The sequence below is a fragment of the Hyperoodon ampullatus genome (genome assembly GCF_949752795.1).
Source record: "Hyperoodon ampullatus genome assembly, chromosome: 8".
NCBI lineage: Eukaryota > Metazoa > Chordata > Mammalia > Artiodactyla > Ziphiidae > Hyperoodon > Hyperoodon ampullatus.
In genome coordinates, this window is record NC_136921.1 from 68,665,394 (window position 1) to 68,681,002 (window position 15,609).

Sequence of the window (15,609 nt, forward strand, 5' to 3'; positions counted from 1 at the left end):
CACTGCGCCACCAGGGAAGCCCTAGACCTGGGTTTTAAAATTAATTTGTATAAAGTTGTGAAAAGAACTCTCATAATTATTTTGTGCTCGTCTGAATCTGTTGTTAATTCCCCTTTCTTCTTTGTGTGTCTCTTCATTCCTCTTTCATTATCTTTCTTGTCCTTGTTCTCTTCTCTCTTCTGTCATGTTGACATTGCTTCACCATAACTGGCCTTGCCCAGTGACTGAGAGCCAGGGGTCTGCCCCTCTCCTCGCTCCTGGTCAAGGGCCTCCTTACCCACTCAATCTTCTCTTCCTTGGCTATGAAGGGTTCCCTAGTGATATCTTCATACCAATTGGGTGAATTTCCAAACAAAAAGGGAGTCTGTTGCAGTACTTACATTGCTCATATTAAGAGTGTTGGCTCTAGCGAGATTAATTTCTGGAGTATCTGGCATTATGTGGATTGAAGTTTTATCCATGTCCCAAGCTTCTCTGTACTTTGGCTATGGAAAGAACCAATGATAACAAAATTACTTCACAATTTGTAATTTTGCTAGTTGCAGTGCACAACTTTCGATTTTTCTGATCCAAAATCTTTTCATACTAAGGTAAAAGTTTCCAGAATCTTTTCACATAAGTTACTCAAATTTGATGAAATCTGTATTAATACCTTTTATTCATACTTTGAGCTTTGGTTTAAAATTAGTAAGCAATAATAAAACAACTGTGTCAATATTACTTATTAAAATCTTTGTTATCATCAATATTATTATTTTACAAATGGATTACCAGGTTATTTATCATTTTCTATAACATGAACTTAATTTTAATATAGAAGAAAAATGTGACTTACAATACTAATATTTTCAGCATTTGATTTAGCAAGGACAACTTCAGGTGTGTCAACGATACTTGTGTACTTGAGTTTCACCACAGGTGTCCGATAGACACTGTCTTGTAGGATATGCTGGGCATTTTTCACTCTCAGTACTTCAGGAGACCCTTCGGGCACCCAGCCGATGCCACGCAGCCACTCCAAGTCAGCCTTATAGATGGCCTGGGGAAAGAAAACAAAGTTAGGAGAGGCAGGGTTTTGGTTTTTTTTAAATCGTGGTAAAGTAAGGAAGCAGTTTTTCATGTTGCATTTTCTCTTCCACAAAAAATGATAAAGCCGAGCATGGGCCTGACAAAAATAATTCCTCATATGCATAGCACTGTTTTGTCCTACTTTGTTTTCTGTGGCAGGGGCTCTGTGTTGGGGTGCCTATGCATAGTCTAGAAAGCAGAAGGATGCCGAAGGAGTGCTTTGCTTAGGGGATGTGTGGAAGATTTTTGAATATTTTGGTAATCATCACACTAGCCAAGGTGGACTTTTAAAGCAATAATAATAGGCTCTCCAGCAAGTTCTCCACACAACGGCCAGAATGATCTTTACAAAATTCACCATTCAGATTTGATGTCACAACATCCCCCCAATCTATGGTTTCTCACTGGTCTCAGGATAAAGATCAAAATCTTAACATAGATTAGAAGGTGATGATGGTCTAGCATCAGTCCCTACCTATTCTTCCAGCCTCATTTTATATGTCCTTCCCTTTTACCCATGTGTTCTGACCACACTGGCCTTTCAGTTTGTGGGTTGCATACCACCCCTTTTGCATACATTGGTCATTCTGCAGGAATGCACCCTGTGTCCTCCTCATGGAACAAACTTATGCTCTCCCTTCTTACCCCTAAATCAGTGCTTTCCCAGAGAAGCTTTCCCCACCTCATTTTTCATAGAGCCATGATCATTCTTTCTCAGCCATCCCATTTTTATGGATATTCTCTAGTTAACATCTGTTCCTTATTATCAGTATGAACTCCCTAAAGTCAGGAAATTTGTCTTGTTCTTTATTCCCCATTGTACCTTTGGTGCTTAGCACAAGACCTGGCACATGGTGCGTTTAATAATTACTTTTAAAGGGATAATTAAGAATGTAATCCCTACTTCCACAATTTTGATCTCAACTGAGTTTTCTTTTTCCAAGATAGCACTTCCCTTTGAATTGGAATTTGCATTTTCTTGGCTATCTAAACCTGTTTTGTCAGGTATATGTTAAGTGGTTAACCAGATATAACTGCTCTGTGTGAAACACCAACTATTAATTTCATTAAAAAAACCACTGTGTTCTTCAGAAATGGTATTTTAATAACTGTTTAATAGGATACAAATATCAAACTAAAATAAAGAGTAAGAGGAGTGAAAATGCAGGGAAATTTCTACCTTAATGAAGAATGTTATATGTTTTAGTGTGTAAAGTATTGTGGATACCCAAAATTTGGAAGAAGGGATTCTTGAAGAGGATTACATACAGGTTTTGAAGCTTCCCTTCCTCATTCTTTACGAACTTGATTGATATGCATTCCTTAATATACTAATGTGGTTCAGGATAATGAAGAGACTGAATTTATCTAGAAATGGGACTAAATCCACCAGTTGGCAATTCATTTCAAATGATGGATATACTTTCCTATAACAAACTCATTCATTATGAGAAAGCATCTCCTGAAGCTTAAGGCAACCAAGTTCAGATAATTAAAAGAAGGTATTAATTCTGTACAAGAAACAAACATCCTGATGGAATTCATCATTTTCAAAAGATTAAGTCAGCAAAAAGATAAGTAAATCTAAAAATACTTTAGGTAAATTAATTAAAAAATGTTGTGAAGAATACCAAGTTAAGGGAAACTAGTGAGTTTGGAGCATGCTGCTAACCTTTCAAATTAATTTCAAGGAAGACAGCCCCTGTCATTTAGTTGAAGAACCATGAAGATGCCTATGTTTAATAAACTACAAACAGTGCACACATTAACAAATCTATAGAGAAATTCTAGTAGCACCACTAGCAATGAAGATGAAAACCTTCTGAATAAGCCCAGCATTAAGGCTTATCATTAATAAACTTGGTAAAGTACTAAAGGGAAGTAAGTGCTTAGACAGGGAGAATTGCATTTTCCTCAGCACTGGCAGGAGTAACAGGGCAAAGCTGTGGAAGGCTGTCTTCCTGGGCAATAGCTCACCCCTCAGGCACCACAAGCAACAACTTACATCACTCTGCAGGTCATAGGCTTTCCTGGCTTGGATCACGTCATTCTGGTCAGGAAAGCAAGACCAGTGGTGTAGGTAGTGGCGATAGTCCACATCGCTTGCTAATGCCTGGCCTTCTTTGGCAGCATTGATGGACACCATGTCTGCCGGGATGGTGATCTTGGCCTTGTGGTCATTGTAGACCTTTTTGTACAGCCTGTCATTCTGCATCTTCAACACATTTGCTGCCCAGACCAGTTTAGGGTCTTCCTTGGCATTGCGACACCCAATGTAATGACCCTTCTGTTTCTCGTAAGCAGTTTTGTATAGATACTGGTGGATGTGAACAGAAGAAAGAAGAATTGTTTCTCCAAACTCACTTTTTCTAGACAGCCTACTCAAATAACTCCATCTCCCTTACATTACCCTTTTTGGGGCACTGTTTTTCTTTGAATTCATACTATAAGTTTTATACTTCTTGATACATTGGTTTGTCTTCTGTAAGCATGAAAACATTGTGAACACCTCAAAGGCAAGAATTGTGCTTCTGGATTCCAATATAGGGCTGCCCACTGTTTCCCAGACTTCAGTCACTGTTTGCCATTCTCACATGTTTTGCCACAAAGCACCGCCTGTACTTCATACGTTACTTTGTCAACTTGATTCTTTGTCTAAATAAATATATTTTAAAGTTTAAACTTATTTAATATTTTTATTTTAAAATTTATAATCTTATTTAAATGGGAAAAAAATCAGTATTTTTCTAGCACACATTAAAACCAATGTAACTATTTTAAAAATGCTTGTCCATGTACTGCATAAAATTATCACAGGAACCACCTATGCATGCTTCACTTCAGCAAACAGTAGTTCTTTGTACCCACTGGATCTCTGTAAGTGTTTATGCATTAACCGATATTGAGAAGATATTGAAAAGAAAATAAAAATCTGTGCTTAAACATACGGACAGCAGAACCAAGCAGAGAAGTTAAGTGGGTCATCAAATTGTTGTCAAAGTTGTTCTTGAATTGGGGATTTTAAAGCAAGACACTAGTAACAATGCCCTTCATTCTATTAGATATAATTCCTGGGGAATTAAATTAAAGATTAGTAAAGTATTAACTCTCTGAGTGTCTATGAATTAGTGTTTGTTAACCCCAGGCAAGGAGGAGCTCTCACATCACTGGCAATATCCCTGGAAGCCTTGGCATGCTGGATCCCGATGGCATCTGCCCTCAGGTCATAGCCGGTTATCTTGACATCTTCCCAAGCTTGCTGATACTGTTTCTGCAAACGGAGATTGCAGTGCCACAGTCAATATGAAGAGGGAGCTACTGAGTCAGCATTACTGATATGTTCAAGAATATGTTAACAGTTACACTGAAAAATTAATCTCCCCTTAAGATTTACAAAATAGACTGGTTTCATACTGAATTTAAGCTCCAGTACATTTTTAATGACATGTAGTAAAGTTTTCTTCCAGTAACTTTTTTTTAAAGAAGGGAATTTAAAAGATAGTAAATCATGTGAAAATGAGAAAAATTATACATATTGTTTGGCTTTTAAAGGGAAAAAATCAATGATAGGCCACTAAAAAGAGAACTAAGTATTACTATACATGCATATATATGTTTTGATGTCGTGTTTGGCATAAACCACCGCATTTTTCCTTCCAACAAAGATAAGGACACACGTCTCTATATTATAAACACATACGTAGGTGTGCGAGCACACACAAATGACACTTATCATTAAAGACTAGAAGTAAAAGGAATATTAGGGAAATGCCTTTTGCTAAATGCTCTCTGGAGCATTTTGACGAGAGGTTTGGTGAGGCAGAGAACACTGTGTGAAGCAAGTGGATGTGCAGGGCCTTACGTTGCTGATATGCATGGCGTTGATCTTGGACTGCAGCATCAATGGAGTGTCAGCCGGTACATTCACATTTGCCTTCTCTTTGTCCCAGGCATCACGATACAGTGGCTGGTAAAAATGAAAAACAAAGGATCGGTGATGAGTCAATAAGCCAATTACCACATGAATAAAATTATAGGTACAATTAAAGGTTTTCTTTGGATGTGTTCAGATGTAAGTGGAGATTACATTTTTTTCATCTGTGTTTTTATTTAGAAGGTGCCAAAAGTGACTTCAGCAAGAAGAATACATTCATGTGTGCTATAATATAAATGTAAAATGAGTCAGAAACATGATAGTAACATGATAGTAAATAGATCCTCTTCTATTTATTAACATGTAATTATCTGGCAGGTAAGCTCTCATTGCAGGTGACTATGATAATCCACATTGAAAATCAAGTCCTGGCCTAAATAACTGTCATAATGTCTAATATTGGGGCTGCCCCTGGACCTTTCAACTTATTTCACCATTGAATAGCAGTAAAAAGGTGGCGGTTTTGTGATCATTGTATTAACTGGTGGACCTGTATTACAGGCAAGGTCTACAAAATGTGTTCAAGGTGTACTTCAGAGAATATGGAACATGAAGATGCCTACCACACTTACATTGACCAAAGAATTATCTAAACAAATGAAATGTGGATGCTGTTAATTGATGGGCTATATGAAATTCTATCTGGATACATGAATGTTCAAGATTCTAATCCTGGTTTTAGCAGTTTAAAGTTCACAATTATAATTTTTATTGAGACTTCTTCCATGTGTCTGAACATAGCATCAATTGACTTACCTCACTGATCTGTACAGCATTGATCTTTGCCATAATAACTTCAGGGGTATCAACGATGTTGGTGAATTTGAGGGTCTCAGGCCTTGTGCGATACAACTTTTCATTCAGGAGATTCTGGGCATTCTTTGCTCTCATCACTTCCACGGAACCCTCTGGCAACCATCCAATACCCTTCAGCCATTCCAGGTCTGATTTGTACATGTTCTACAAGAAGGAGAGGACCACAGAGTACAGAAGAGTCAATTTGCCTACTAGAGCATGATGCCAGCAAACCACACACTACCTCTACTTAAACCAGCTGGGTGGCCAGTCCCATGAAACTCAAGGATCAACATTAGATGTTAATATTTGAGTGTTACATCTCTGGCACACATCTCTGGGAGAAGTTCAGAATATCCTACAGGAACTGGAGCAGGGCTAACAACTAGCACTTGTGGAATGACAGGCAGCAATGGCACATAATTTTGTTTTTATGCAAGGTTGAGCTTCTGTGCTCACTACTTGAAATCTGCCTTTTATGTGCCACTGGGGATAACTTCTGTAGGAATTTGGGAGAAAAAGTTTCTTAGAAGCATGTATAATGAAAAGCAAAATACATAATTACATCTATGTACACCTCTCCTCTTTCTCTCTCTCTAAACATATTATTTAAATATATATATAAATATACACATTTTTCCTATATGTGTCAGATAAACTTGAAATCCAACATTTTTTTATGCTTACATCTGTTTCTGACATTTAGATACCTGATCATGCAAATGTAATGGATCAGGACAACTGGGATTGAAATTTTCTACTTAGTTACATAGAATAAGAGAGTGATTTTCATCTGATGAATAAGGCCTTATAAGAAGGAATCCTCTATAAGATAGAAAATATTCAGAAAAACTCTACAGAAAAATACAGAATATGTTAGATTCTATTAAGATTACTGTTTAAATTACATCCTTAAGGAATATTCTGTGTTTAAACACATAGACACACATCTCCCCAAGAGTCTGGAGACAGGATACGCACATCGCTCTGCAGTTCGTAGGCTTTCTTCGCCTGGATCAGATCATTCTGGTCTGGCAGACACGTCCACTGGTGCAGATAATTGCGATAATCAATGTCACTAACCAGGACCTGGCATTTCTTGGCCTGAACAATGGACATCATGTCCAATGGCGTACTGTGGATTCCTTTAGACTCCTTATAAGCTTTCTTGTATTCTCTGTCACTCTGGATCTTGGAAGCATGTATACACCATACCAATTTGGGGTCATCTTGTAGGCTGCGGAAACCCACGTGGTGGCCCAGTTGCTTACGGTAACCTTCTTTGTATTTGTACTAAAGTTGTAAAAAATAAGATAAAAAGACATATGGACATAATGTATGAAGAGGACTTTTCATTAAATGGTTTTGGAATATTTTTTTAGCCTTAATGTAAATTGGCTCAAATTGGTAGTTATTATATATTTTAGTTCACTTTAAGGAAATTAGGGCTATTTTAGATAATTTCACAGAGGACACGAACAAATCAGGAGGGAAATAGTATGGTGAACAAGAGTAATAAAAAAATAATAGCTAACATTTACTAGCAATCACTATATGTCAGACACTATTATGAGTGCCTCAAATGTATTAGGTTGATTCATATGAAATTGCTGAATTTTTTGGTTAAAAATAGTTGAATCGTGGCAATTATAACCTCATTTAATCCTCAGAACATCTCTATGATGTGGATATTAGTATTATCACATATTTCAAATGGGAAAAGTAAGGCACAGTGGGGACAATCATTGCCCCTAAGGTTGCCTGGCAAGTGGAAATTAGGTCAGATGGTCCCCAAGGGTACTGAAGGTACTTCAGGTAGGAAAAAATCATATGTGTGGTTTTGGAGACAGACAAGAAAGGAGCATGTTTCAGGAATGGAAGACAAGGCTGTTGGTTTGAATCAGCAGATGACAAAAAAAGGCCTGTGGATAAGAGTTTCCACCTATTCCACACTTGTTCTCAGTGTCTTAGGACAAGAGTAAGATCATTTCTGTTTCTTTCCTATATTTGGATAACATAGGAAAGTTTGGACAAAAGGGAGAGAGAGAGAGCTGGGAATAAGGCAGATACTATGGATTGGCTATGCCTTTTTAGAGATAAAAATGAGAAGTAAGAAGGAAGAGACAGCTGGATACTAAGACAAAAACTAGAGCAGAATTTGAAGAAAAGGAACAAAGGTAGTTTAAAGATTTGGAGCTGGGGGGCCTTGGTAGAATAATTATTTTGACTGCTGGTACGTTTTAAAACTACTGTTAAATGAACTTCAAAGGGTTACTCAGAGGAGTATACATACACCTCCAGCATAAAATCTTGTATATAAAATGTGATCTCGGTCTTAAGTCTTGTATAAAACTTTCATCTGTGATTTATATTTATGGAGAATGTCCTAAAGATTTGGAGGATAAAATCACATTGTATTGGTTCCTGAATTTTTCCCAAGAATTTGGTATAGATCTTCATGATTTTTTTTGCGGTACGCGGGCCTCTCACTGCCGCGGCCTCTCCCGTTGCGGAGCACAGGCTCCGGACGCGCAGGCTCAGTGGCCATGGCTCACGGGCCCAGCCGCTCCGTGGCATGTGGGATCTTCCCGGACCGGGGCACGAACCCGTGTCCCCTGCATCGGCAGGCGGACTCTCAACCACTGCGCCACCAGGGAAGCCCCAATGATATTTTACTTCTACTTAGAAACAGCTTAGAAGTTATTTACACATATACTTCACCTATGTTTACCTCAGTGTTTTTCATCCCATTTTAATATTTTAAAATAAAGTCTTTAGCACAAGGCAAATGCAATTGTTTGCATAGAATAAAAAAAAATCAAACCAAATCAAAATTCTTGAAAAATATTCTCCCAATTTGTTGTATAGAGAAGAAAATCCACAAGGAAATAGAAGGAGCTGTACCTCACTGGCGATTTCTCTGGAGGCTTTGGCATGCTTGATTTCAATGGCATCTGCTCTCAAGTCATAGCCTTTCTGCTTGGCCTCATCCCAGTCTTTCTGGTAGAGTTTCTATTGAGGGAAAACACAGGTTTGCTTACAAGAATTGAAAATCAGTAGACATATTCAAAGTAGTCATGATATGAATCACAAAGCACAATGTAAATGAAGGCAGCATAAGAAAAAACAGTCGCTTCTGAGTCCTTTTGGTTATTGCCTATTTACTTTGTGGAGTGCAGGGTACTTGTGACTACAATTTTAAAGCTAAACACCTAAATCTACTAATATTTGAATTATTTGCATTCACCACAATATAGGACAATGTGAAAATATCCCACTATACAGTAATGGGAACTAAGAATCAACTGTGAACCTAGAGAACCTTCATCAAGTTACCATATAAGACTTGATAAGATTTTTTCCCAATGTTGCCCTTTGACTTTTCAAAGGTCCCGCTAAAGGGATGTGACATAGATATCATACCTATCCTACACTTCGCATATAATTAAAAGTTTGACTTTTCTTATGGCCTTGAAATGTCAAACAAGAAAGTTCTGGATCAACCAAGAACCTATAAAGACAATAGAGACTGTTATCTCTTATACTTACTTGTGTAAGAGTCACTTTACTAGGGATTTCATTACTCTCAATTAATATACAATGAAATTGAGCTGTGGACGTTGGATATAGGACAATGATTTCAAGCTTGAAAGAAGGACACCAGTGAGATTCAGGTATCCCACCTCTTGCAGTGCAGGGGCGCAGATATGTATCTAAACTAATGTTTGAAAGAGAATTTCCATTCATACTGCATTGGGAATGGTAGCCAAAGAGGAAGTGTCTAGCACCCAAAGCTGTAAACATTTCTAAGGCAGGTAATTTGTCCATTATAACACACCCCATAAGCTGACAGATATTGTCCCATAAAGACATTTACACTTCATATTTATGCCTCTTACATTGCTGATTTGCATGGAATTGATTTGGGCCTGCAGTATGACTGGCATGTCAGAAGGAATGCTTATGTTGCTTTTATCTTTATTCCAGGCTTCTTGATATAGTTTCTGTGGAGAGAAGGAAAATATTATTTTAATACAGCAATAGAGATGGATATCTGAACATTAAGCCTTAGCAACTATTTAACCTGGGAAAATGTTTTGTTATATGTTTGCAGTGGTTAGTTTTTTGTGTCAGCTTGGCTAGGCCAGCGTACCCAGGTATTTGGTCAAACATTATTCTACATGTTTCTGTGAAGGTATTTTTTAGATCAGATTAACATTTATACCAGTAGACTTTGGGTAAAGCAGATAATGCTCTGTGATGTGGGGGCTTGTTCAGTCAGATGAAGGCCTTAAGAGAAAAAAGACTGACCTCCCCTGAGCAAGAGTAATTCTGCCAGCAGACTACCTTGGGCTTGAACTGCAACTCCTGCCTGGGTCTTGAGGCTGCTGGCCTACCCTGCAAACTTTGGACTTGCCAGCCTCTACAATCATGTGAGTCAATTCCATGAAATAAATCTCTCTCTCATACCTCTTATTAGCTCTGTTTCTCTGGAGAACCCTAATACAGTGTTCTACCATTTACCGTGTAGCATTATGCCACAGGTTTTGTAATAAGTATTTGCTTTCCTGAGTTGTAATGGAGTGACATTTTTCATTTTAGTGCTTCCAAGTCTGTGTGTGAGGTAGGGGAAAGGCGGGTTGGCATTTGTCAGAGTTCTACTTAGCATGTGCCTTCACTAAACTAAACTAAGAGATTCTTAGAGTTGCTCCAAGCACTTTAAGTCTTTGAAGAGAAACAATCTACTTTCTCTGTTTCATCCACAGATGCTCCGTTTGGGTGGCATCTTCTGAGAAGAGAGTCCTGCTAAAGGAGAGCCTGGCAGTAGGATGTTTCTTACCTCACTCATTTGCAGAGAATTGGCTTTTGCCATGACAACCTCTGGCGTGTCGACTATGGAAGTGAATTTCAAGGCTTCTGGGCGTGTCCTGTAGAGTCTTTCATTCAGCAGGTCTTGAGCACCCTTCACCCTGGTCATTTCTACTGAGCCTTCTGGCATCCAGCCAATGCCACGCAGCCACTCCAGGTCTGCTTTGTACACATTCTACAGAGACATTAGACAGAAATATTGTTCCAAGTGCTAGACATAGCATCCCTTAATTGGAAAGTAAGTTCACAGGGTTAAGGGGTTGATAAGCACAGGAGATGGTGGTTCCAAAAAAGTAGGACCTGAGATTTCACATGAATCAGGGGTTTCAAAATCCATGACAGAGTAATTTGTAAAAGCATAATTTTTTATGCTAGCCATGAATAAGGAGAAAATGGTAATAATGCTAAATTTCATGGTAATTATTTGATATTTCAAAGAAATTATATAACTGAAAAACAATTTAAAGATATTTTGTCAAATCTCATTTCCTTTTCATCCTGTAATAGGATGAAACTCTGTTTAGTGTTTTGGATATAGTACAACAGTGGCAGTTATTTTTTAAATGTTCAGATAATTTATGTTTGTTTGAAATATATTTTCATTGCCAGACAGTACTAAGGACATGAAGAAAATAGTCTGGAATCTAGGCCAGGGAGGACATGACCTAAGTAGAGTTCTTCATCTATGTTCTTTGATTCCCATAACATAACTCCTAAATATGGGTTTTGTTTTAACAATGTGATTGGCTCCCCCTGAGGTTGTGCAGTGAGCAACCCATGGGTCTGTCCACAGAGGTACTGTCTGTACAATTAACAAATCTATGTCCTCCCATTCCTCTTTTCCCAAAGTTCACGTTACGTACATCACTCTGTAGTTCATAGGCCTTCCTTGCTTGGATAATGTCGTTTTGATCAGGTAAGCACGTCCAGTGACGCAGGTAATTTCGATAATCAATGTTACTGACCAGAATCTGACATTTCTTGGCCAGCAAGATGCCTAACATGTCCACTGGGCTACTGAACTTGGTCTTCCACTTCTGGAAATCCTTTTTATACTCTCTTTCACTTTGAATCTTCCCTGCATGTATGGCACACATAATCTTGGGGTCATCTTCAATGCTCCGGGCTCCAATGTGGTGGCCTTTCTGTTTCTCATATGCTTCTTTGTATTTGTACTAAAACATAAGAAATACATGTTTAAAAGCCCAGTTTTAAAACCATATGCGTGCTGACAATTAGACAACATGAAAACCCACAAGCAAATGGATAAGAATTTCATATTTTGTATATTCTGACATCTCTGAACAATTTTAAACTAATGTTTTATGCTGTCATAAACGTTAACAGTAGTGTAATCATATATCTTCACTGCTGAAAACTTTTTCTGCAACAACTCTAACTACAATTTCAAAATGTGTTTTTCTTCTCTGAGACAACAAAGGGAAAGGTCTTGGAAGGTAAGAAGCATGACTGGAGGGGTAATGAGGAAGCAGTTACAAAGTGTGGACCACCAGCTGCACTGTGGTTGTTCAGCAAGGTGAGACCAAGGGGGTTAGACAGAGAGCACTTACGTCACTGGCAATGTCCCTCGAGGCCTTGGCACTCTTGATGGGAATAGCATCAGCTCTCAGATCATAGTCCTTCATCTTTGATTCATCCCATCCCTTGGTGTAAAGTTTCTAGGTGGAGGATAATACACAACAGAAAAAGAAAAGAGTTATAGAAAGTTAACAGGCCACTTCCAGTAAGGAAGGTGGTAAGATGGAAAAAGTATTTTAATTACTCCTAGACTAAAGGCTGACTTAACAATCAGGAAATCTCTTACTTGGCTGATATTGGCAGAATTGCTCTTGGCCAGCATGATTCCTGGGGTGTCCTGCGTCATGTGGATGGAGGTTTTGTCAGTATCCCAGGCTTCTGTATATAAATGCTACGGGGGAGGTGAGGTAAAACCCTTTGTTAAAGCCAATACATTGCAGTTATTATAAAATTTAACTCATTTAACTGTAAAATAGCTTTTGAAAACTTATGTGGAGGTGAGGGAAGCAAAAGGGTATGGGGAGAGTAAATCATGGCAATATTTAAACAGACATATGATCGTTTCATAGCCAATGTAAAGCAACATTATGATCTCAATTATTGATTCTTTTCATCCAGTGACTCTCAAGCTTATTCACAGAACCTTCAAGGATGGAGCTTGGCTATAGAACTATGATATAGTAGAAATCCCTAGACTTCAGAATCAATCCCAATGTCAAACCCAACTCCCCTATGTCCAAGCTGTGTGATCTTGAGAAAGGTACATAAATTTAGCCTCACATGCCTCATTTTTTGGAGGGGGATAATCATATCTTTCTCATTAAGTATTTTTTTAAACTTTATACTTACCTCTTTTTTTTTAAGTTGAGGTGAAATTGGTGTATTACTTTATTGAGTATTTTTTGGAGATTAACTGTAACATATGTAAAGTGCTTGAGTCATAGTAGGCACTCAACAAATTTTATGTTTCCTATTGTTATGATCACTGTGACTGCTGTTGATGAGTGTGGTATAGAATAGAGTTTCTGGAGTTTTAATACCCCAAATGTTGGAGTTTGCTATCTGAGAGCCAATTTCATATTCTGCACTGAGCCCTCATTCTCACTACCCAGATATTTGGAAGACATTCAGGCAGGTGTGGGAGAATTCAGAAAAGTTCAATTCAATCTCAGCCATGCATATTAAGGGCCTACCTGTTGGATAAAGAAATTAGCTGAGTATCAATAAACAAATTGCCAGCACTCTGGAGGAAAAAATCGATCATCGATCTTGTACAATAAAAATGAAAGCAGCAATAATATCTCACTTTCCAAAGTGGGATTTCTACCACCTATGGTTTTGGAAGCAAGTAATTTGAGTTGTGCACTGGCACTGCTATGCACACTGTGTTTCCAACACTTCTGAACAAAATGCAAAATGACTGTATTTTTTTTTTTACAGGATGGATAAAGAGATGTTGATGCCTTGAGTCTGCTCTGCCAAGCAGAATGTGCAGAGAAAAGTAGTGCATTTGTGGATGTCTCTGGGTCACTGCTCAGAAGAGTGTATGCCTTACTCCAGAGAAATTGTCCTAGGCTGTAGTTCCTCACCCACACAGAGAATGAGGGGACACAGGGTTGAGAGAAGCATGCAGGTCCAACTAGGATTCAAGCACATGCTCTGTTGAAGGCCTGCATGAGAATTAGGCCCATCACCTCTCCTTTCTCTGGAAATCCTCCAGGACATTTCTCACTTTATAAGCCCAGTCTGTGGAAGGTATGACACAGGCAACTGGCAAAAGCTGGAGACTCACCTTGCTCATGGTCAGGGCATTATTCTTTGCCAGGACAATCTCTGGGGTGTCTGGAATGCATGTGAACTTGAGCTGGTCTGCGGGCTGGCGGTACTTCCTGTCACTCAGGATTTCTCCTGCTCTCTTCACATTCTCGACCTCCACAGAGCCAATGGGCACCCACCCAATGCCTCTCAGCCACTCAAGATCAGCCTTGTAAATAGCCTGAAAATGAAACAATGTCAAATATGTGTAGAAATTACCTCCACAGCCTGATGTCAAATCTTGATTTAGCATGGTGTATACAGATGGTGTATAATTCTGCATCTTGTGTAAATTTTGGGGAAGACACAGGACTGCCTTACTTTGGTGTAGAATGGCTAGTCCAGCACTTTGTCCCTGAAGGTAGTCAATGTTTGCTGTTTTAAAGACCTATGAAATCTCTAATAATATGTGATTTCATCAATGAAAAACCATTTTAAGGAAATTCCTGCCTGCCTCCTGATACAAAGTGTTTATTCTCTGATTTGATTACCTATACCTCTTTGTATGGGAATAATTCTCTGTTAGAGTATAGTTTGTTCCTATCTCATTGGGCAGGGGCCTTCACAGCCATTGCGCAACATAAAGAAAGGATGAACACTTCCACATGCTGAATCCACGTGTTTTCTCGGGACAACAAAAAGGGATCTTTTTTCAGATGACTCTATACTCATGTTTCTAAGCCAAAGAGTATATATATTTTTACTCTTACTTATCTTATCCTCAGTCCCTCTTCTTGTGTTGTAGTTCAAGTAAAAAAAAAGATATTTTATCCTGCTTTCATGTTTCTTCTTTGAAATTAAAAAAATTGGCTGATGGAGAATTTTTCTCATAAGTAAGAGTAACAATTCTTTTTGTTTTTATGGCTTTTTGGGAAACTCTTTTTTACAATGCCACCACTTTTATCATTCTTCCCAAAGTGACTACTTGTCAGAGCCTGATCAAAAAAACAAGGAGCTACTATACCAGTAAGGTAGTATTTGAGTCCCAAGGACAATCTACTGGCTGACAACAAAAATACTTAACATATTTCTAGGGAGATAGTGTTTTCAGCTTCTTAGAAAAATTGTCTTGATATATATAACTCATTCTTATATTTCCTTCCACAAGCTATAATAGATATTTTCTATAAGTTAAGTAGTCAGAAAAATGATAATGCAATAAATTCATTTGGAAAATCAGGTTGCATTAAATCAGGATTTCTTAACCTGGCATCAATGAACTTAGATAGAAAAAACATCTTTATTTTCATTAACCTCTAACTGAAACATAGCATTTCTTTTAGCTATAACTATAGGCAACAGATGATGGTAGTATTAACACTACATGGAATTTTATCAGCAATAGAAGTCATAAATATTTTCATATTCTATTACAGTTGTTGCAGACATCTTGCATATTTATGTTCATCACTTCTTTGAAATTAAGCTACTTTTATACCCACTGCTAGATCTTTTTATTTAATGTGTCAATAAAAAGCATATATGTTACTACACTGTTGGTGGGAATGTAAATTGGTGCAGACACTGTGGAAAACAGTATGAAGGTTTCTCAAAAAACTAAAAATATATTGGGTTGTTTTTTTAATATT

General features: G+C 38.0%; 1 protein-coding gene across 1 annotated transcript in view; it reads right to left on the reverse strand.

Moving 5' to 3' along the window:
- Positions 1-15,609, reverse strand: part of NEB (nebulin) — a gene marked incomplete at both ends in the record, with an annotated part of 225,065 nt that overhangs the window by 80,407 nt on the left and 129,049 nt on the right. The window contains 14 exons of the mRNA XM_079710699.1: positions 381-485; positions 836-1,039; positions 3,074-3,385; positions 4,232-4,339; positions 4,931-5,035; positions 5,759-5,962; positions 6,779-7,090; positions 8,702-8,809; positions 9,697-9,801; positions 10,638-10,841; positions 11,530-11,841; positions 12,238-12,345; positions 12,492-12,596; positions 13,998-14,201. Coding sequence (XP_079566825.1) covers positions 381-485; positions 836-1,039; positions 3,074-3,385; positions 4,232-4,339; positions 4,931-5,035; positions 5,759-5,962; positions 6,779-7,090; positions 8,702-8,809; positions 9,697-9,801; positions 10,638-10,841; positions 11,530-11,841; positions 12,238-12,345; positions 12,492-12,596; positions 13,998-14,201 — 2,496 coding nt within the window. The remainder of the gene's footprint in view (positions 1-380; positions 486-835; positions 1,040-3,073; positions 3,386-4,231; positions 4,340-4,930; positions 5,036-5,758; positions 5,963-6,778; positions 7,091-8,701; positions 8,810-9,696; positions 9,802-10,637; positions 10,842-11,529; positions 11,842-12,237; positions 12,346-12,491; positions 12,597-13,997; positions 14,202-15,609) is intronic.